Genomic DNA, 22,488 nt, shown 5'->3' with positions numbered 1-22,488 from the left:
TGCTGTGGGGCTCTTTGTAAATGCCATGGAAGAAAGGACAGAAGGGGACTTTTCCACTGATCTTCCCTCCTTCTTCCCAGCTAGCAAGTGTTCTCTCCATTTGCCAATGCAAACATTTAATAATGGGAGTGTCATCTCCCACAGCATGCAAATAGCAGGCAGGCAGTTAGCAAATACAGAGAAGGACTGAAGATTATCAGAGATGTATTGTTGGTAAAAATTTTATTGATAAATGGCCTACACTGGATGTTAGAGTGGATAAGAGGTACACTTCAAATACTGATCAAACTCACCAAAGCATTTCTGTATATAGTCAGTTGGATTTGATAAAACATGTTTAGTGATTATTCCACTTAAGGATATAGAAACTGCAAAAGTTAAGTTGGTAAATGTCATGCTGCAATGAATAATTAACATTTTGATGTACGTAGAAACACCTCTCAGCTGATTCTGTGCAGTTATTTTAAGATGTTTAGAGACTAATTTTAAATTATGTGATTTAGTATTTGAACATAATATTGATACAGAGAATCATGGCCTAATCTTTGGGGCAAACATTGTTATTTTAGTCAACATTTGTGTATACTTTCTTATTACTTAGAGTATAAAAGCATGAAGCAGACCTTCAGCATATTGGCAATGAAAACATTGTTTTGTATCACAGTGAGGCTGCTGTGGTGTAAGGTTTTAGGGAAAGAACTTTGCTCCCTGATTGACACTTGACTTGCTTCCATCTTTTGGCTTTTGTGGGTTGTGTTTCCAAGTGCATGGGTATTTGCTTTAACACTCAAATCCTTTCATTTTTTCTTTCTTCTTATACTTGTATAATTTAATTTTTTTTGCATTTAGCTCTCTGATCTACTTGAAATTTATTTTTGAAGTATGACATGAGGAATTGATTCAGTTTTTTCTTTTTTTCCCCAAATCTAGTTTTTCTAATACCATTTTTAAAAAGTTCATTGTTTTCCAGTGATTTGAGGTGCCACCTTTATCATATATTAATTTAGGCCATAACGGAATGTCAATTCTTCTCTTTTAGTCTGCCTCAATGGTACACAGTTTTAATTAGGGCATACTTCAATATTGAACAGGAGGGATTCTCCCAGAAGACCTTGGGGAGAGATAGGTCCTTCTGGTGCTTGCCAAGTTGGTGGGGAAAGTTAACTAAGGGATACAGGGCAGAAGAAAGGAGGAAGAATCTCATCCTGACCCCTAGGCTGAGGGTGTGGTGGTTCATTGGTCTTGGGGAAGAGGCCCCATTTTCCTGGAGGAACTCAACTCAATCCTAGAACATTTGTAGTGTACTTGCTATAGACTGAATGTCTGTGTTCCTTCAAAATTTATATGTTGAAAACTAATCTTCATATGATGGTATTTAGAGAGCAGCCCTTGGCAGGTGATTAGATCAAGGGGGCGGATCCCTGCTTAGTGGGATGGATGTCCTTTTAAAAGAACATAGAGAACTCTCTTGCCTTTTCTGCCTTATGAGGACACAGCAAGTGGAAGACTATCTCTGAAACAGGAAGAAGGCCCTCACTGGATACGGAATTTTCTGGTAACTTGACTTTGGGCTTCCCAGACTCTAGAACTGGGAGAAATAAACTTGTTGTTTATAAGCTACCCAGTGTGTGGTATTTTGTTATAGCAGTTCAAACAGACTAAGACAGTGCCAAATGATGTTTAATGAATAAATATTTACACTCTAGATGAGACATTTATTAGGGCTCTGGCAACCCCCCTGGAGCTGGGCTGTGCCTCAGAGGAAAAGAGTCCTTCACACAGGTGTGTGTCTCAGTCTGATCCCATGGTTGGAAGCGTCTCATTGTTTTCTTTATCCAGGGCAGGAAGCTTGAGATCCTGGTGAAGACTGCTGGAGGGGTCCCATTCCTATCTCCATAGGAGACAATGCCTTGGGCCACATTGTTACAGACCAAGGGGCCACCTGAGTCCCCCTGTGAGCAGAGAGGGAAAAGGATGCTAAGCCAGGCTTCTATGCTTCTGCTGCCCTAACCCATGGCTCTCAGCAAAGGCAGAGGTGGTGAGCACTGTCAGTTGCTGGTGTGTAGGGGATGGCAAGCTGGTGTGTGTGGGTGTTGGGGGTGGAGGGCTGTGGGTAGGGAAAGGCTGGAGTCCAGCCTCCGTATCTTTCAGTTTCTGGCTTTTCACCTTCCTGACTTCAGCCCCTGGCTGAAGTTACTGTCTCCAGTTCAGTCTGAGTCAAGGTACTTCCACCTTCCCCAGGAAAATGCTGCATTTATATGGGTTGTGAATCTTCCTCTCATTCTTCTAGAGATGGGATTGATGGGGCAAACATATACATCCTGCCCTGATCTGGCCCCTAGGCTAAGGCTGTGGGAATGGAGTCTGTTCCCACTGCTCAGTTCTACCCAGGGCTCTCTGCCCCAGGAAATATTGGTAGATGTCCGCGCCCTTACCCTGAAGGCAGACTTCCTTTCCCTTGGGCTCCCCACACAAATTTGAGTCTGGGCAGTGTAGATACTGAAGCGATGGCTGCAGTCCTGGTCCCTCTGCACTCTTAGCTGCACCTCCTGGAGCACATCCGTTCTTCTGTTGAGGCTGAGCAGGCCCCAGCCAGCCACTGTGCACAAGGCTCCAGGCCTCAGCCTCTTCCCAGCCTGAGGCAGAGCCACTGGCCTCACAAACCGATTCTTCCTGACTCTACTCCTCAGCTGTCAGAAAGAGGGTAGGCATTCCCACTCGACTGCGATCCCCAACAACCCTCAGGGACTGCCAGGATATTACTTACTCCATGTTCCCAGCACCACCCTGGAGCCTTCCCTTGCTTCCTCCTCCACGATACCAGAACATAACCAAGCTACCATACCAAGATGGAGCCAGCTAGGCTGGACAACCAGAGGGTCAGGCAGGCAGTACCTGCAGTAACATGATGTCATTCCGTTTGATTTGCTCATCATAACCAGGGTGGCGGATGGCTCTGCGCACAGTGATGTGTTGCTGGGTCCTTTCTTGCCTGTGGATATTGTGGGCTCCCAGGGTGACGATTATAGAACTGCAAAGGAAAAATTGGCCTGGAGGGAGGTAGGAGCAGCAAGGGCTACAATCTAGCAACTCTGAGTGCTGATGAACAGCTGAGGACTAGGCAAGACTGCAGCTGGAGAGAGTGGGTCTCAACACTGCCTGTTTCTCAGCAGCCCTGAGCCAGAGATGGCAAAGGACAGTGACCTTAAGATTTGCTCCTCTAGATTAAATTGAGAAATGGGCTTGAGCCCCAGTATGTGTTTCCCATCTCCTTCTGTTCACATTTTTTTTCTTTTTTAAATCAAGGCCTCCTTTTCATCTCCCCTCCTCCCAGGCCTACCTGGTCTCTTTTTTGACCCTTTGACTGCTACAGCATTGCTTTCAGATACTCCTCTGAGGAGGTCTTCTGGTTACTGGCTTCCTGAGAATCTCCTGGGTTCCTCACCTTTCCCAGCAATGAGCTGCGGTCATCACAAAGTCTTCTCGTACCAGGAAACCCCCACAAACTCTCAGTCCTTCCGGAGTCTGGATCTGAAGATATGCCATGTAGGGGCGGGAGTGAGGCCTGGCCTCTCGGCCTCCAATGATCTTCCCTGGAAGGAAGCATTTGTTGCTTACCTCTGTGCTTGAGATTCTGCAGTGTGGCACCAGGTTGGTGGCAACAGAAAGGCTGGAAGATGGGGAGGGTGGGAGAGTTGAAGCAGGAGTTTGGAGGAGCTGTTGGTGAGGGTTGGGTTCTGTAAGGCATCAGATGCTGGGAGAGGGTTCTGAGGCTCTCAGGAATCACACTGCACACTTGAAGGGAGACCCATTCCCTTTTCAGACCTCAGCATGCTGTCCCTCCCCAAAAGGGAAGAACGAGGCTTGCTCCAGGCAACACCAGCATCAGTCTCAGGTACTGAAGAAAGATACTCTGTATACCAACGAACTTTCCTTGAAGTTCTCTGTGCTTTCTTCCACAGGGAGCTTCCCATAGCCCTTGAATTCAGCTCACGGGCAGCACAGGATTGGTGTTGAAGGATCTAGATACGAGCTGATGGGATTTATTGCTGTGTCTTTATCTCCTGTGTTTTGACACATGCGCTATAGAATGAATCTATATAGAATCTATATAGTGTATTTATAGCACTTATTATGCATCAAAGCAAATTCCAATGCTCTTATATACATTAAATAATTTAACTTTCTTAGCCACTCCATAAGCTTGGTGTTAATCTTCTCATTTTATAAACGAAGAAACTGAGAAATGTGAATTTAAATAACCTACAGAGTTAGGATATACTACGGTAGTCTGGCTCCAGACCAGACCTTTGAGGATGGGATTGATCACTCACCTGTGTCAGCCCCAGGAGGTAGGATAAAAGCTAGCAGAAGCAGGAGTGCCTGCATCTTTCCTGAAATGCTGCCCAGGCAGTTGCTACTTGTGTCTCCTCCTGCCAGACTTTTAGCCCCTGAGAGAGGAAGGAAGGGGTGGGTAGGGGGTTTGAGAATTCAGTCCCATTTTCCTCCTAGTGTGATAGATTTCATCATCCAAGGCTGCCCGGGAGGTTTGCCCACCAACTGCCAGTGATCTGGAAGAAGAGGGAGTCATTCAAGCCAACGTCCTGATCTCCCATGCTGCTGCTGATTCAGTGCTGAAAGCAGAAGTAGGAACTTGGGACAACAAGGAGAAGGCCTTTGAGCAATGTGCCCTAAAATCCTCAGTCTACCAAAGTCCACAATACCCTCAATAAGGCATGAAAATGGCAGCTGCCTACTTCCTGTTCCTCTGAGATTAGAGCTTCAGACCTTTGAAATTTCAAGGTTTGTCTGAATGAATGCAATTTCCCTGGATTTCTTTTTAGCATATTTTTAGTAAGGCAAGGTGAATAACAGATGCTGGGTGTGGTGGAGATGGGAGTGAGTTCGCCAGGAAAAAGTCCAAGGGTGCAGAAGAGGAAAGGTGATGCCTGCCTGCCTTCACCCTTTGGCTCAAGGCCACTCCGCTGAGATCCCTGTTGCTGCCACTTTTTTCTAAGAAGTCATCATGGTGGATCGAGGATCCACCATCCTCTGGGTTGGTGGAGGGTGCTGCCAGAGAAAGAAAAAGGGAAAACAAGGCCGTGACATTGATAGCTGCTTTCTCAGGTCACTTGAGTCCTGACCAACTCTCACTGAAAATTATGACATAGTTGAAGACTTCTACTCACTGGCTCCTACTCAAGATGAAGGTTTTCATGTTCTTAAAGGTTCCCTGCATGCAGATAAGAATTAGTGGCCAGGTGTTGTTGAGAGCTGTCAGACTCTAGCCAGAAAACATGTAAGATCTCATTTCATTGGCAGCATAAGAATGCCAATCAACCTAGTTCCCATTCTCGGTTCAGGGGCAATAGCTTCATAAGGAGGTACATTCATTACTTTGCTACCTATAAGACAGAAGGAATTGGAGCCAAATAGTCAGCATTGGGAAAAAAGCACAGGTAATCACTGCAGAGTCACACAGTGGATCATTAAACACACTTAAAAATATTTAGGAGATTCTATGTATGCATAGAAGCCATCATAATTCCATGTAATTTCTGTGAAAGTAACAGAAGTGAAGATGAACAACTTCCAATCTTTCATGAAGTATCATGGGACCACTTAAAAATCTTACTAAAGCTAGGATTCTCAGTTGACATTCAAATATATATAGCTTTTAACTTATTTTTAGGGCTACACAGAGCTCAATCCTTCTTTAATACATGATCTATGGAATTCCTCCATGTATCTGAAAAATATTGTGAAGAAAAAGTAAAAATAATGTGACAGCTTTATTACTGCCTTAGAATTTGGGATAATTTTAATTGAGTGATTGTTTTTCAATGTTTTAGTTTAAAAAAAGTTTAATTGAAAAATAAAAGAAAAAGATAGAAAATAGCCTGCACATGTGAAAAAAGACAAGTAAAAATAAATACCCAAGATGTGAATAAAGATGTGCACAGGGCATTTTATTAACAGTAATCTCAGACTTCATGTTCGCATCCCACAAGAAGCAATTAGAAACAAAGCTGTTTGAACGGCCCCAAAACCTTAAAAGCCTCAAAGAACTGCCCCGTTACAGGAGTGATCATTTGAGGGGCTACTCTTGCTCTGAGGGAAGCTATTGAACTCATACAATATGAACTTTTGTTCTGATAACCAAACTAAATAAAAACCTCTAGGAAAGATTCAAAGACTGCTATATGATTTTGTCTGGAGAACTGATACTACCCATCCCTTTCACGGGACTAGCATAACCTTGATGCCACAACCAATAGACAGTATAAGAAAGGAACATTATAGGCCGGTATCATTTCCGAATATTGACGTAAATCAAATCAGTCAATAAGTAAAAAGATATATCACAAGAAATAAGCAACACATAGTTTTCATTTGAAAACCAATTACTGTAGCGCATCACATTAATTGATGAAGAAGAAACACATTATTCAGTTGGAACAAAAACAAGAAACAAACATTTGCTTAAATTCACCTCATTCATTAAAAAGCACTTTTAGCAAACTAAAAATAAAAAGAAATATTTTTAATGCTATCAAAGTTGTCCATAAAAATTCCACAACAATTACTATACTTAATGGTGAAGTGTTGAAAACTTTGTCTTTCAGAGATAAACAATACAAGAATGTGTGGGAACACATTCCCATCCATTCTGCTCAACATTATACTAGCAGTTTTAGCCAGTGAAGTTAGGCAGGAAATAGAAGTGGGAGGTATAAGGATAGGAGGAGAACCATTTGTAATGATTTGAAGAGATGATCGAATGTACAGAGAATTCAGAGGAACCTACAAGTAAGTTACCATAATTAATAAGAGTTAACAAATTTGTTAGATAAAATTCAATGAAAAATTATCATAGTTATACACACACATCAATAATGTTAGAAAATGAAAAATTACAAATGTTAATATTTAAATGGCATATGCATGGTCAAATAACTAATCATAAATCAAAAAGAATATGTGCAATAACTCTGGTGAAAAGTATAAAACTGAATTAAGAGACATTTAAGAAAAAATGTAGAGAGATTCCATATTTATGAATCCAAAGACTAAATATTATTAAAATGTCAGTTTTCCTCAAATTGATGTATAACTTTATTGCACCTGAGAAGCATTTTGTTGAACTTATCTAATTCTAATATGTTCAGAAAAACAAATGGCGAGCAATATCCAGGACACTGCTGAATAAGATGAGAGAACTTGCTTTAGTAAATGAAGCTATGGTAATGAAGATATTATCAGATTTACGAAATACAGAAACATAGACTGATGGGCCAGAAGTAAAGACCTGCCACACACATGGACATTGACACATACACGTATAAATACTTAATTCTATCACAGTAGAGAAAAGAGTATTTTTTTCTTTTGTCTCCAAATAGGCATTCAGAAAATAGGAATCTTTACAGTGTGTTATAGTGACACATATTTCCAATGTAGAAAATTTTTTGGACCTTATCTCACACCATATCTAAATATCCATTCTAAATCTATTATGGGTCCTAGTGTGAATAAATCTTTGAAAATATACTATAACAATGTCTTAATGATAAAGAAAGATTTTAGATACCTCATATACCAGTATTTATCATAAGGGAAAGGATCAATATAGTAAAATTGAGAGAAACAAAGATAATTCATAGAGGGTGCAACGACACTTGTAACACATATAACCAGCAAGAGACATGTTCAAATTATGAAAAGAACTTCCATAAATCAGGATGAAAAGACAAGCAATTCAATAAAATAATAGGCAAAAGACTTTAATAGCACATTTCCACCAGATCCATGTCCAAGAAGGTCATGCCAGTGTTATTCATAGCAGTATTTTTAGGATAGCCCCACACGGGGACACCTGGAAGGTCACCAAGAGCAACATGCATAACCAAATGATGGTACATCAATATAGCAGAATACTGTGACTGTGAAAGTTAATGCCTCATGCAGCCACACAAATAGGTCTTACAAACATGTGGGAAGAACCTAAGGGCACTACATTTACCATGATTTTATTTATATAAAGTTCAAAACTAGGGAAAGAAACTACATTAAGTAGAAATGCATGCATACATGAGAAATGTATAATAAAAGGCAAGAAAATGGTTACCAAAGTCAGAATAGTTAGTTCTGGGATTGGAGGGCAGAAAGGGTTTTTTGACCAGGTGGAGATTCATAAGGGGGATTTCTGGAGTGTGGAATTCCTGGAATGCTTTATTTCTTGACAAAATGTAGCACTTGCCTTATAATTATTGTTTAAACTGTGTGTTTGTGTCTTATGGACTTTTCGTGTGTGTATATTTTGCAATACATTTTTTTTAAAAATTCTGTTTGTCACAGCATGGGGTGGGTCATAGAGAACATGGGGTGGAGAGGAGAATGTATGAAATAGATTGAAGTACATACCTTTTTAAAAATATTTTTATGTTCTACTTTAATGAAAATTGTGATATTTGAACAAGTAAGCTGTGATATGTTTCACAATACCCATAGCTGGTTACATCTATTTTTGACTGTTTTCTTACATTTCCTTTGGTTACAGTTTTTTCTCCTTTGGGATGTTAGGACATTAACAGCAGATGTTTTCTGACTCTTCCCTGGGTTTCATAAACCCCAACAATGCAAATATTCTCTGCAGGCAGTGGCTGGATTGAATCCCCTCCCTCCCTCTGCTGCTCCTCTAATTAGTGACCAGTCTAATTCCTCTTGGCTTTGTGGAAGACCAGAGTTCTATTGAACACTACAGATCCTCACGGCCTGTGGAGCAGAGATGCTTACTTTATGGCAGCCAGGAAGCAGAGAAATGGACAGGAAAGGGCCAGGGACAAGATAAGTCCTTCAACACATGCCCCCAGTGATCTACTTCCTCCAACCACCTTCTAATAGACTGTTCCACATTAACTCATCAATGGATTGACCTATTGATGAAGTTAGGGTACTCATGACCCAATAGTGCCACCAGCTGGGGACCAAGCCTTCACACGAGCCTTTTTGGGGGACACTTCATCAAGCATGGGATAAAGTCCTAGAACCAAAAATTGCTAGAGCAAGAGAGGAAAATATATGTAAACTTATGTAGAAATCATTGTGAGTGCCTAATGCATCTCACACTCAGCATTTTTATCTGGTGTCGGGGGGAAGTGCCCATTAGGCACTGTCCTATAAAGCTATGCCTACTTGCTTTTGGTGGCGGAATGCTTGATCACTCTGCCCCTGCCTCTGGCTTATACCCTGGGACTCTGTAAAATGCTTCATTACTGACCTTCTCTGGTCTCTGCATTGATTTTGAGTGATCGCTGTCTGGCCCTGCACCCTCTATTGTTCACTGACTTACCTCTGTGCATGCAGTTAGTTCCTTTCTCACATGTGCTGTGATTTGCAGGGCAAGACTTGGAAGATGGACATTGGGACAACAATGTGAGAAATATAAGTCTATTTGCCTTTCCCTTGTTTTTCAATGTGCTGAATTATGATTTTTCATATCTATGGATTGTTATTAGTTTTGATAAACTTGCTTTGTTTTTGGATGTTGGTCTCTCTTGATTCAGTGTTTGCCAGCTATTGTGAATTTATTGTGTTCTGCCATGTATCATGCACCAGTGGTGCTGTTTGAGGGACTTAAATGAGGTCACCTGGGTCACAACTATTTCCCTCTTGAACTGTAGCATTTTGGGGATTAAGGTTCATGATTTCTATATGAAAAATTAACAAAGCTAAGTCTTCTCTGGTGTCTCCTTTCTTCCCACACCTCTGGACATGGACTCCACTGAGCATAGACTGGATATCTTAGGACCTCAGGATCTCCAAGTCTTTTCCAATTCCACATACACTCTTCTGGAACCAAAGAAGATCATGCATGTGATGTCGTGCACAATGCTGTTAGAATACAAAGAATTTAGTTATTTTCAAAGCATATTTTATTGATTCTAAATACAGATTTGTGTCAAACTTATCTTTCTGAAGGAAGGAGAGGAACTAGGAGAATTTAGAGGAAATTTCTCATTAGTGTAAGTTTTTCAAAGGTGGGACAGATCCTATGAGAGTGAAAGATAGAGGGTGAGAGAGAGAGAGAGAGAGAGAGAGAGAGAGAGAGAGAGAGATTGAGAGAGATCAACAAGTGTTAGCTAATCTATGGCAAAGTGATACTTCAGCCCAACAGCCCTGGGGCTGGAGGGCTCATAGGCTACCATAACCCCAGTAGGGCGAGTCTGGGTTCCCAGGTCAGGAAGAGGCTGAGGCTACTGAGTGACTCCATAGGAGGTGATGCCTGGGCTCCTGGGGGACTCTGGGCTGGAACAAGGATCTCAGGCCTACACAGGTGGGAGGTGTGAGCATCAGGTGGGCTGGCAGCCCAAGTTTAACAGGAACAAGCAATGGAGAATCCTCACAGAGTTGGGAATTCTGTTAGGGAGACAAGAGAAAAGCTGCTTCAAATTAGGGAAGACTGGAAGGGAAAGGGGATGGAGTCCAGAGGCACTGGGAAGGAAAAAAGGGACTGATGTAAGAAGGCTTGCCAGAGAGAATGGATGTTGACTGGGCCCAGGGCAGGCAGGGATATAGGATCTGGGTGAGTGTGAGGACCATCTCAACCTCCACCAGAAATATCGAGGCCTTGGAAACAGGAAAGTGAGTGCTTATGGAGTGGCCCCTGACTTCCTGGATCCCTAGAGTTAGTTAATATGCCTCTCTTCACTGCCCTGCTCCAAATTGTTGGGGCCTGATGAAAGTAGTTGGCTTAGAGATGCTGAGAAATTCCTAAGGCTCAAAGAGATTCATTTTTGGAGGACTAAGTATCAAAGATGTGTGTTTGACTGTATGATAACACCTCAATAACACTGCAGACTCCCATTGTGCAGTGAGGAAGACAACTTTGGAGAGATAAGCATAAAAGAAACTATGTGTGATTGAGAAATTTTACAACATAGAATTTATGGAGGAGGAAGTGGCTGCAGGAGAAAAGAGGAAGCAAAATCCAGATCTGACAGCAGAGGGCTGCTTGGAGCTGCATAGTTGCACACTGAGAGTGATTGGAAGAATAAAGGACTTCAACCACATTCACACTAGAGATCTGTTTATTATGATATTGCAGTCGTCACTGCCTACCCCCATGGGATTCTTGCCTCTGACTCAGAAATGATGACCGGGCACAAAGGAAGGTCAGCTTCCGTCTGATGTTAGAGGTGCTTCATGTTCTCTTTATCCAGGGAAGGAAGTGGGAGACTGATGAAGACTCCTGGAGGGGTCCTCCTTTTTTTTCCATAGGAGAAAATGCCGTGGGCTTTGCTGTTGCACACAAGGGGGCTCCCAGAATCTCCCTGTGGGCAAAAAGGGAAGGTACTGAGCTGGCCTCCTTCTGGTCACATTCTCCCACCTCTGTTAGGGAACTGTGACTATAAGATCAGGGCCAGGGCAGGCCTTGCTGCCTCCCTCAGCTCTAGCCTGACCCCCCTTTTCTTTCCAGCACAAACCAGGTAAAGCATTTCTCTGCAATCCTCATGGATACTCTGGTGATAATGGTGCTTTGGCATGACTGGTGCTTCCTGATCTACCCAGGGAGTGAACTAAAGACTGAATTCCTGAGGACTCCAGGCTGACCAAGTTGTGGATTGAGGACATGAGGCTATGACCAGACTTTCCCCAAGTTCCTCTTTCCCTGGGTCCTATTTGCATTGATGTGCAAAACCCTACCTGGAAACTGGTCTGTATTATCTTTAGGTTTCCCACACAAGTCTTGGTGGCCTTGTTGAAATAGCTATGGAAGAGTGATTCACACTCCTTGTCCTTCTGCACGGTCAGCTACACCTCCTGCAGTGTAGTTGCTAAAGTGCCTGTTGGGGCCATCTTCCCCTAGCCGGCCACACTACACACTGTCCCTGGCTTCACCTGGGAATTGCCTGTGGGCAGCCTGAGGAGCTGCACAGCTGCTTTTCAGCTGGTGGGGAAGAAGCAAGACAGTTCAGTTCAGCCAGTGGCCTTCTGGGACTGGACACCTGTGATAGCCAGGATGGAAAGGAGGGAAGGGGCAGGGTCAAAGGGGAGAGGAAGTTCCTGCACCAAGGAGAGCAAGGGCAGCAGGGAGGTGACCCTTACTTGCAGTAACATGATGTCCCTGGAGAAATCCTTAGGATTGTAGTCTCGGTGGGAGATGGCTCTTTTCACAGGGATGACCTCCTGAGTCTTCTCCTGTTCTTTGATGTTGTGGGCACCCAGGGTGACATTTATAAAGCTGCACAGAGAGCAGAGTGAGGGTGGGGGTGGGTGTGTTGGGTTTCAGAGGGGAGACAGTATAGAAAGTGAAGAGCAGGCTACAGCCTGGCAGGATGGGCTGAACCTGATGGGAAAGTGAGCGGACAAGAGTGACTGTATTCTCTGTTTCTGGAGGACTTCTGGGGGCTCCCTACTACTTTTAGGCAATGTTATGAAATTGCTCCAGTTGGCGTTTTGACCCTTACTGCATGTTTGTCTCTTCCACCATGGCTTTAATTGGCCAATGTGGTCACTTTCTATGTTACTGTGCTGCTTGCTCTGACACCAAAACTTACCCATCCTAATTCATATACTTTCATTTTCCCAGTCCTGCTTTCTGATATGCTCTCTTGGGCTTGTGTTATCACAATCCTGGGAGTTCCTGAAGACTATACTCCCTCTAGAGGACAGGGTCCCTGTTGGGGGTCTCAGGAAGTACGGGTTGTCTGAGCTTCTCACCTTCCCCAGCAATGAGCAGCTGTCAGCACAAAGTCCTCTAGCACCAGGATGCCACCGCACCTGTGCTTACTCTCCCCAATTTGAAACTGCACAAATGCCACATAGTGGTGGGGGTGGGGCATGGCCTCATGCCCCCCGATGATGTCTGAAAGAAATGCTGGTGTGCGGGGTGACTGTGGACTGTGCTTTTCCTCCACCTCCTGCTTTACACGCTTCACGATGGTATAACCCTGAGGATCCTGTACAGCATGTCTTGCTCTTTTTTTTCATAGTGAGTCTCCCCAAGCTCTCTGAGTCTCCCCAACACTCTGATTGGTTTTATTTTCTGTTAATTTACCCATGAGAATATGGAGTTGGATTTTCAAAAATTCCCCTGTTCTCGTGCCTGACACATTTGGGTACTCAGTACATTTTTCTTTTTTCTATATGAATGAATGACCTCCAATTAGCATTTGGTTGGGGCTTGGTGCTGATGGGATTGAAGGCCATAAGGATGATGGAGGAGGGGACTGCCAGAGACAGAGATACAGCTTGGGGCATTGGAAAGGTGAAAAGAAGTGGACAAGCGAACTAGGCAAAGGCAAAGATGGAGTCGAGGCAACAGAAAAGTTGGATGCAGTCATCTTACCATCCCTGAGGTTGGTTGCATGCTGGGCCTCTTTCCTCAGCAGGACTGAGGGATGGAGGACACTGACTAATGCAAGGAGTTCCAAAATAGGTTCCAGTGACCCTATTGTGGTCTGAGTTTCCCTTTTCTGGGTTGGAGTGAGGGATTTAGTTGTTCATCCTTTGTAGCATCACATCATCTGCTTAATCTTTCTAAGGACACCCCAGTCTCCAAGTGCTGAAGTAATGTCTGAGGAGATGCAAGAACCTCCTAAGCCTTCTGGGGAACAGCCTCCCTTGTCTGTCCTTGTTCATCACCAGGCTGCATTACATTTAGAAGCCTGGGCTTGGGATGGGAGCTATGGTTCAGATAATTCCTGAGTTCAGAAGAAAAGAATGATAGGGAGAATAATATTGAAGTACATTATGTCTATGTGGGAATAAGACACACTGAAATGCAGTAAAACCTGTTGAACAATACAGGGTAGGGGGAAAAGAATAAAGAAGAGTAGTAGAGGGGGTTGGACTGATGAAAGTGCAATATATTTACAGATAAATAGCAAGGCAAAATCCCCCTAAACAAAGAACAGATAATTAAACAAGGAAGGACAGGACGTAAAACAGGTCATGCTAAGGGAGGCACTGGTGGGAGGGGGAGGGGAAAGGACACACACATGTATGAATATGGAACATTGAAACCTGTGGACGTCATTTTAAGAAGAGGGTGGGAGAAGAGGGAGAATAATGGAGGGGGTGAACCAAAGGGAGGTATACTGAGTGCACATGTGGAAATGTCATAATGAAACCCCTAAGAATTATTATATACTAAAAAATTGTTAAAAACTAAAGGGCTTAGAAGAGTATCTGGTGCAAAGAAAAAAAGCCATAAAAACAAAACAAATACCTGTTTAATTTTAAATTAACATGTATTAATTGTACATATTAATGGCTTCAGTGTGATATTTTCACCCATGTACAGAGCATGTGCTAATCAATTCAAGCTCCCTTTATCTATCCCCCAACACTTTCCAATATCTAGTAACCACTGTTCTACCTTCAGGACAACTTTCTTTAGCTTCCATGTAAGAGAAAGACTAGACACTTCTTTTCTTTCTGTGTCTGGCTCCTTTCACTTAACAAAATGTCTTTCAGTTCTGTCCATTTTGCTGCTAATGACAGGATTTCATTCTCTTTTAAGGCTGAATAATATTTCATTAGATATATAATATAAAATGTTTTATTATATGTATGTATATATAAAATCACATTTTGTTTATCCATTCAGTAGTTGATAGGCCTGAGGTTGGTTCTATATCTTTGCTATTGTATACACCTAAAACACGGATGTGCAAGTATAACTTTGGTATTCTGATCTGATTTCCTTTGGTTATATACCAAGAAGTAGCATAACTGGATCATATGATAAATCTATTTTCAGTTTTTTGAGGCATCTCCACACTGTTCTCCATAATGGCTGAAGTGATTTACATTCTCACCAACAGTGTGCAAGGGCTCCTCACCACTCTATGTTAGTTTTTTGACAGTACATTCTAACTGGGGTGAGATGGTGTCTCATTGTGTTTTTTATTTGCTTCTCCCTGATAGCTAATGATAGAGTAACCTTTTCATATACTTGATGGCCATTTGATTTTCCTTCTTTTCAGAAGTTGTATTCAGATCATTTTTCTATCTTTTGATCAGATTATTTTTGTTGTTGTTAAGGTTTTTCTTTTTGATTTTTGTGGTGCTGGGAATCAAACCCAGGGCCTTACACATGCTTGGAAAGCATTTTATCATTCAGAGACACCTGAGCCCTGTTGTTATGGTTTTCTGAAAAGACTGTCCTTTCTGCAATGTATGTTTTTGACATCTTTGTCAACAATCAGCTGGCTGTGGATGTATGGATTTATTTCTGGAATTTCTATTACATTCATTTAGTCTATGTGTCTGTTTTATATCCAGTACCATTCTGGTTTAGTTACTATCACTCTGTGTAGAATTTCTTGAAAAAAGGTATTATGTCACTTCTACCTTTTTTTTCCTTTTAAAAATTTATTTATAATTTTAGTTTTATTTTTGAATTAGCATATGCTAATAATATGAGGGGATTTTATTGTGGTAATTCCATATATACACACAGTGTAGCTTTGGCAAGTTCATCCCCTCTATTATATTTCCATTTCCCTCCTTCCTTCCCTCTTTTTCAAACAGTGTTTGGTGGTTTAATTACATGAGCTGCATATGTATGTATGTGCTGTACTTTCATCCTCTTTATCCCTCAGTGTCCTTTCCTTTCCCTCTCCTCCTTCCTGGGACTCTCCCCTCCCAGACAGTCCCCCATATACACTCATGTCCCATCATCACCATCACCATTATCAGCACTTTAGGTCTCGGTTCCACAAATAGTGAGAATATGCAATATTTGGCTTTTTGTGCATGGTTTATTTTGCTAAGCATAATATTTCCAGTTCCACCCATTTTCCTGCAAATTACATAATTTCACTCTTTATGGCTGGGTAATATTTCATTTTATATATATATATATATATATATATATATATATATATATACACACACACACATATATATCTTTATCCATTCATAGTTTTGTACTTTTTTGCCAAGACTGCACTGGATATTCAGGAAAATTTAAAACTAGAGGTATCATGCTATCTATTTCAAGCTATATTAATATTCCATAGTAATTAAAACATGTTGCTGGAAGAAAAGAAACACAACAACCATTTGAATAGATGGATATTCCAGAAATGAAACCATGCATTTATAGTCAAGAGATTTTCAACAAAGTTTGCAAGAACATATATTAGAAGAGGACAAGCTCTTCAACTGGATATCCAAATGCAGAAGAATACAATTGGACCTTATCTCATCCATGTGCAAAAATCAACTAAAATGGATTAAAGATTTAAATGTAAAATCTAAAACTGTATAGTGGGTAGAAAAAACCTAGGGGGAAAGCTACATTTGTCTCAGACATAAGCTTGGATTTTATCCCAAAAACTCAGATATAAAAATTAAAATTAGATAAATAGGATCTCATCAAGCTAAAAATCTTTTACACAGAGAAGGAAACAACAGAGTGAAGAAACAGTGTATGAATTGGGACAAAATGTTTGAAAGCTACATTTGATAAGGATAATATGCACAATCTCTGGAATGTGAACATCCTAGTAACAAGAAAATGAATAAACCTTTTTTAATGAGCCAAAGATTTTCTTAAAAGAAGACACAGCTGGGCACTGTGGCTCACACCTGCTACTTGAGAGGCAAAGATAGAAAGGATCATGGTTTGAGGCCAGCTGGGGCAATAATGAGGCTCCAACTCAACCAATAAGCCTGGCATGGTGGCTAAAAGGAGAATCATAGTGTGAGGCCAGCCCCAGGGCAAAAATGCAAAACCTCATCTGAAAAATAACTAAAGCCAAAAGTGCTGGGGGTGTGGCTCAAGGGACAGAGCTCCTGCCTAGCAAATATGAGGATCTGAGTTCAAACACCTGTACCACAAGAAAGAAGAAGACAACCACGTCACTAATCATCAGAAATATGTGAACTAAAACCACAGTAAGATATCACCTTCCACCAGCTGAATGCTTATTATCAAAAAGATGAAAGATAGCAACTGTTGGTGGCAATGTAGAGAAGAAGGAACCCTTGTACATGGTTGGTGAGAATTTCATTTTGTATAGTTATGAAAAACTGAATGAAGATTCTTTGAAAAACTAAAACTAGGACCACCATATAGTCCCGCAATCCCACTTCTCGGTAAATACTCAAAGTATTTAATATCATAATGTTGAAGAAATAACTGCAACATTTATCTGCAAAAGAGATCATTTGTTCTTTGTAGCACTATTCATCATAGCCAGGTAAAAGCTTGTGTCTATCAATGAATGGTGGATAAAGAAAACGTGGCATACTGTAACATTGTAATAAAATCAGCCATAAAAAATGAATTCCTGTCACTGGGAACAATATCGATCAACCTGGAGTATATTATGCTAAGCAAAACCAACCTGGCACAGATGGACACTACTGCACGATTTCTCATACAACCTAAACTATTGAACCTGTAGACTCAGAGAGTAGGGTAATGGTTTCCAAGACTGGAGAGTTAGGGAGAACTGGGAAATGTTGATCAAAGTGTACAAAACTTCAGTTAGACAGGAGGAATACGTTTTCTGAGATAGAATGCATCATAGAATGCTGACTATAATTTATAATATATTGTATATTTAAAAAATGTTAAGAGAATAAATTTCAAATGTTCTTACTACAAAAATGAGGTGATTAACTAGCTTAGTTTAATCATTCCACATTGCAAGCATACATAACAATATCATTTTGTATGCCATAAATATATGCAATTAAAGAACTTTCAAACAATTTAAAGCTGTCATTTGATAGGGGAATTTGCTTTTTAAAATGTTCATGACACTCAGTAACTGCTCAATGAGTATGTGTTTCCTGAGTGATGAAAAAGTTGTGCTTTCTGCTCTTTTGAACTTGAAACACTGATATCACTTTCGTGAGCAACAGGGAGACTTAGCCTAGAGTCCAGCAGTGGCTAGGAGAGACAGGCTGAAGGGGATCAGGCTCTGAGGGACCAGGTGGCCATGGACCCTGAGTGTATTGGAGGGAACTGAGCTCAATGTGGGGAGTAGTCCTGGCTGGCTAAGTGAAAGATGGGGTCCACTGTGCTGGAGAGAGACCCTGCCAGCATCAACCTCCATAAGTCCTGTATGGTGGCAGCACTGGCCTGGTCCTCAGAGGTCATTCTCTCTTAGAGCTTGAGCAGGGCAGGCACTCTACTGGTGGGCCCCTGATGGAACCACAGGGAGCTGTGGGTGGCATAGGTTGGGGGATGAAAGAAAGGGACATGCTCAGATCAGCATGGTCTAGAGAGGACAGGGGTTGGCAGATTTTGAGAACCCTGAATAGGGATGGAGCAAGAGAGGTACTGGGGAGGCTGGAGGCCAAGCATGGCCCTGATTTCAGAGGAGGATGGGAAAGGGAACTAATTCCTGATGAGAATGAGGAGCTATTCAAGGAATCTCCATCCCACTCTTCCTCTTTACTACAAGGAAATGTCCCACTTAGGAAGGCCCGTCCCCTGCCCAGTGTGGTGGGGCTATGTCTCCAAGCAGTAAACTCAGATATGTTTGCTTGGCCACTATGATCAATGGTGTTATTAACTTCTCCTCTACTTCATTACACAGAGCAGGTAAGAAATCCACCCTGAGCACCAGGACAAGAGCCGTCCAAGTTTCTCTTGATGGTACTCAGCTTCAGTCCTGTCAGAAGGGCAGGCCCTGGAGAGAGCAGAGCAGATAAGGAGGAGCTGGGTAATAGCTTTGAATAGGGCTTTAGGAGGTGGGGAGGGGAGAAGGAAATAGAGAATGCAGAAAACAGCAGAATTGTGTCATTGGTCTGCCTAGCACAGAGTTGGTCACCATGAATAAAATTCAAGGAATAAACAATAAACATGAAACCAGTCTTCTCACAGAGCATAAGGACATTTATTCAGCTTTGGCACTTCCCATCTTCCCTGGACCTAGTTCCAGGAAAGAGAGTCAAAGAGGATGTTAAGTCTGCGTCCTGTAGTTAGCGGTGGTTCATGGTGTTCTCTATCCATTGTAGGAAATGTGAGACCTTGGTGAAGACTTGTGGAGCTGTCCTATCTATGGGTCCATAGGAGACAATGCCCTGGGCTACATTGTGGCACACCAGGGGGCCTCCAGAATCCCCCTGTGAACAGAGAGAGAGGAGGAATGAGTCATTGCTCCACCTGGCCCTGTCCTCCATGCTATCCTTTGCTCTCTCTTAGAGAAGGATGACTTGAACAGCCTTCTTGGGGGATATCAGAAGGCAGAGCACCCTGGGGACCCACAGCTGCCATGCTCTGTCCACCAGGTACATTTTTGCTTGTTCACCTCACCTGTGGACCAGCCTCTATCCTCTCTGCCAGGTTCTGAGATTTTCTCCCCTAAAAAGGTGTGTGGCTCAATTGTTTCCAGGACAACAAGACAGGTGAGTGGGACTGATATTGAACATGGAGAATGAACCCAGTGACAAGGGTAGGTGCTATCTGTGAAGAGCCACCTGGCTATAATTTCTGCACACTCAGAGAGCACAGTTTTCTAAAGCCTGTCATCTGAACTCGGGTGGCATGTTACAGACTCATGGTTCTATGGAATGGTATTTGACAGAGACCCCTTGGTAAGTGGCAAGGGTCCTAGTTTTTTCCTACCCCAGGTAGTCTGAGGGAGAAATCACAGCTTGGTGGGCAAAAGAGTCCCATGATGCTTGGGTCTCAGGGTTCTGTCTTTTCTCCAAATCCTCTCCCCAGAACCAAAAGAGGCAGATGCTCAACTCACGTGAAAGGAAGCACGTCTTATCTTTGGGTCTCCCGCGCACATAGCATAAGTACTGTTGTAATTAGTAAAGCTGGTCTTGCACACTTGGTCCTCCATCACTTTCAGCTGCACCTCCCGCAGTTTGTCTGAAGGTTTGCCTGTTGGGGTCATCCACCCCCATCCGGCCACACTGCACACTGTCCCTGGCTTCACCTGGGAAGTGACTCTGGGCAGCCTGAGGAGCTGCACAGCTGGAGTCAGCTTGACCTTTCTCTCCAGCTGATGGGAAAAGATTGAGAGAGTTAAGTTCAGCCAATGGCCTCTGAGCCTGGATATCTGTGTTAGTCAGGATGGAAAAGAGGGAAGAGCAGGGTCCCAGAGGGAGGGGCAGACCCTGCACCAAGGATGGCAAGGGCAGCTGGAAGGTGTGCCTTACCTGCAATAACATGATGTCGTTTGATTTGACTTCATGATTAAAGTCTGGGTGGGGGATGGCTCTTTTCACAGGGATGACCTCCTGGGTCTTTTCCTGTTCCTTGATGTTGTGGGCGCCCAGGGTGACTGTTATTGAGCTGCACAGAGAGCAGTGTGTGTTTGGGGAGGGAAGTGGGGAGTTAGAGGGAACACAGCTCAGAAGATATGAAGAGCAGGCTACAGCCTGGTGAGGTGGGGCTGCAACTGAGGGAAAATGAGGAGACAGGAGTGACTGTACCCTCTGCTTCCTAGCTATTGAGGTAAAATTCTGGAGCCATCAGGGACTATGTCAGAGGTTCTCTGGAGTCAGTTAGTCCCAGGGAAACATATGAAATTGCTTTAGTTTTCATTGCAATGCCAACCTAGGTCTAAATAAAATTACAGCCTCCTTAACCACTCAGCAATGCCTATGGGACCAATGTGCCTATCTTTCCAACGAGGCTTGGCTGGTCCCCTATCTTATTCTGCACATATGTTCCTAGAAGCCCAAGTTGCTCCTTGGGAGGAAACTGGTGTCTCTGTGGAGTGTTCCCAGGAGGTTGGGCTGTCTCCTGCTCCTTACCTCCCTGAACAGTGAGCAGCTGTCATCACAAAGTCCTCCTGTATCAGGAAGCCACCACACATCTTCCAAAAACCATTATCCAATCTTTGAAGATAGGCCATGTAGGGGCGGGAGTGGGGCTTGGCCTTATGTCCCCCGATGATCTCCCCTGAAAAAAAAGTCTGTTGGCTTGTTGGCACACATGGGGTGCACCAGTTGGGTTTTGCTTGGTGGCCAAACCTGCTGGGAGTTTGGGAACTTTGAATGGCCTGGAATTGGGAAGGAGTTAGGGAAGAGGACTCAATTTCCCCCTCTGGAAAATGAGAGAAAAGCAGGTCTTGGTATATAAATATTTCTTCCAAGCATAGTTGGAGGTGAGCATAGCTCTCTGTGGACAATGAATTCCACAAGATTCCTCTGCTGACTTTTTTGTTTCTAGTAAGTTTCTAAGACACTCCTGAGTTCTGTATCTAGAATGTTGCTGCTTTCTAGTTTCCAGGAATTCAATTTAAACATAGATGTCATTACATCCAGTTTCCCGAAGCCTGACATGTAGTGGTACCCAGTAAATGTGCAGAGGCTTCATGGGGATGACTCCAGGTAGTCTCTGATCGAGGGTTTAGAGTGCTGTGCAGGTCGGACTCAGGAAAACAGAGTTGTTGGGGCCTGCCAAATGGATTCTACTTGAAAATAGGTGATCTACCAAATGCCTGGGAAGAAGACAGGGTTGGAGAGAGGAACCAAGTGGGTTGGGACTGGCAAAGATAAAACAGTGCCCTGGGGACAGTGATTCACCAATACTGGGGTCGCTGAGCTCTGGAGTTGTCTGCTAAGCAGTAGAAGAGGGGAGCACATGTCTCATCCCAGACCCGGAGTCAGATACCTTTTTCCTCTCCAGTATCTTAATATTTTCTCTCTTCCAGATTCCCACTACCTACTGTGTCCTTCTGGGAAAGTCCAGTTTTGAGATGAGAAGGGTGAGGATTGGGGGGTTATCAACTGTCTCTTCTTGAGTCTCTGCCCTCCTACTCCTGCTGTCCAGTATCACATTTGGGTAGATGATTAGGGGTGTACAGCAGGGACAGGAGTTCTGTGCTGGCTGAGGGATGGGATTGGGCCTCTGAGGGTGGGGTGCTCACTCACCTGCCTTTGCCATGGGTGGCAGAAAGAAGGCCAACAGGAGCAAGAGCAGCTGCATCTTCCCAGGAAGGCTGCTTAGGTCTTCTGGAGCCTTGTTCTTGCTCTCTTTTAGCCCCAACCGGAGGATGGAGGGGAAGTGGGCTAAGTGACCACGGTTTTCCTTTGGTTTTATGGTGAATTATCATAGAAGGCTTTCGATGAAATCTACCCACCCGCACTGCATTTGCCGGATGATGTCTTCTGTGTAATTGTGTGAGACTCATGCAGTGACCACCTCAGTACCCACAGCTGATGACTCAGAGAGAACCTCCTGTCCCAGCTGAGAGAGGAACAAAAGGGTACAAGGTGTGCTCTGTGGGACATGGTATTGACCAGTAGAGGTCCTGGATCTCCAGAAACTTGAGTTCTCAGTGATAGATATCAGAGTCTTCCATGCCATGGTGCTAAGTTCATCAGGACAGTTTCTGTAACAGAAGTAGAAATGCCATCTCTTGTGCCAAGACTAAGCATGACTGAGATGTGTCTCCTCTTAGACAGCTGAACATTAGGTGTGGGAGAAAGAAAAACCAGTTACCAGAGTTCAGGTTGGGGAGGGTCATGGTGCAGAGATGTGCAAGGCAGTAACAAAGC

At 43.1% G+C, this 22,488-nt stretch overlaps 3 protein-coding genes, 1 non-coding gene and 1 pseudogene across 4 annotated transcripts in view; 2 read left to right on the top strand and 3 right to left on the bottom strand.

Annotated features, from left to right (window-relative positions):
* Positions 1–22,488, top strand: part of LOC141421230 (inhibitor of Bruton tyrosine kinase-like) — a 1,912,155-nt gene that overhangs the window by 1,122,516 nt on the left and 767,151 nt on the right. The window lies entirely within an intron of this gene.
* Positions 1,663–4,485, bottom strand: LOC109676125 (cathepsin G-like). The gene is made up of 5 exons (XM_020152628.2): positions 4,335–4,485; positions 3,446–3,593; positions 2,896–3,031; positions 2,436–2,690; positions 1,663–1,952 (listed from the first exon to the last, which is right to left on the bottom strand). The coding sequence occupies exons 1-5, from the start codon at positions 4,387–4,389 to the stop codon at positions 1,719–1,721; spliced, it is 828 nt and encodes a 275-aa protein (XP_020008217.1). The 5' UTR covers positions 4,390–4,485; the 3' UTR covers positions 1,663–1,718.
* Positions 10,825–10,907, top strand: LOC141422098 (small nucleolar RNA SNORD55/SNORD39). The gene has a single exon (XR_012446750.1). It is a non-coding gene; the product is annotated as a small nucleolar RNA SNORD55/SNORD39 (small nucleolar RNA).
* LOC109676123 (granzyme H-like) lies at positions 11,204–13,372 on the bottom strand (annotated as a pseudogene).
* LOC109676124 (granzyme B-like) lies at positions 18,845–22,020 on the bottom strand. The gene is made up of 5 exons (XM_020152627.2): positions 21,862–22,020; positions 20,740–20,887; positions 20,140–20,275; positions 19,725–19,982; positions 18,845–19,095 (listed from the first exon to the last, which is right to left on the bottom strand). The coding sequence occupies exons 1-5, from the start codon at positions 21,914–21,916 to the stop codon at positions 18,952–18,954; spliced, it is 741 nt and encodes a 246-aa protein (XP_020008216.2). The 5' UTR covers positions 21,917–22,020; the 3' UTR covers positions 18,845–18,951.

The sequence above is a fragment of the Castor canadensis genome, chromosome 3 (genome assembly GCF_047511655.1).
Source record: "Castor canadensis chromosome 3, mCasCan1.hap1v2, whole genome shotgun sequence".
Classification (NCBI taxonomy): Eukaryota; Metazoa; Chordata; class Mammalia; order Rodentia; family Castoridae; genus Castor; species Castor canadensis.
This window is presented reverse-complemented; position numbering and strand designations above follow the sequence as displayed.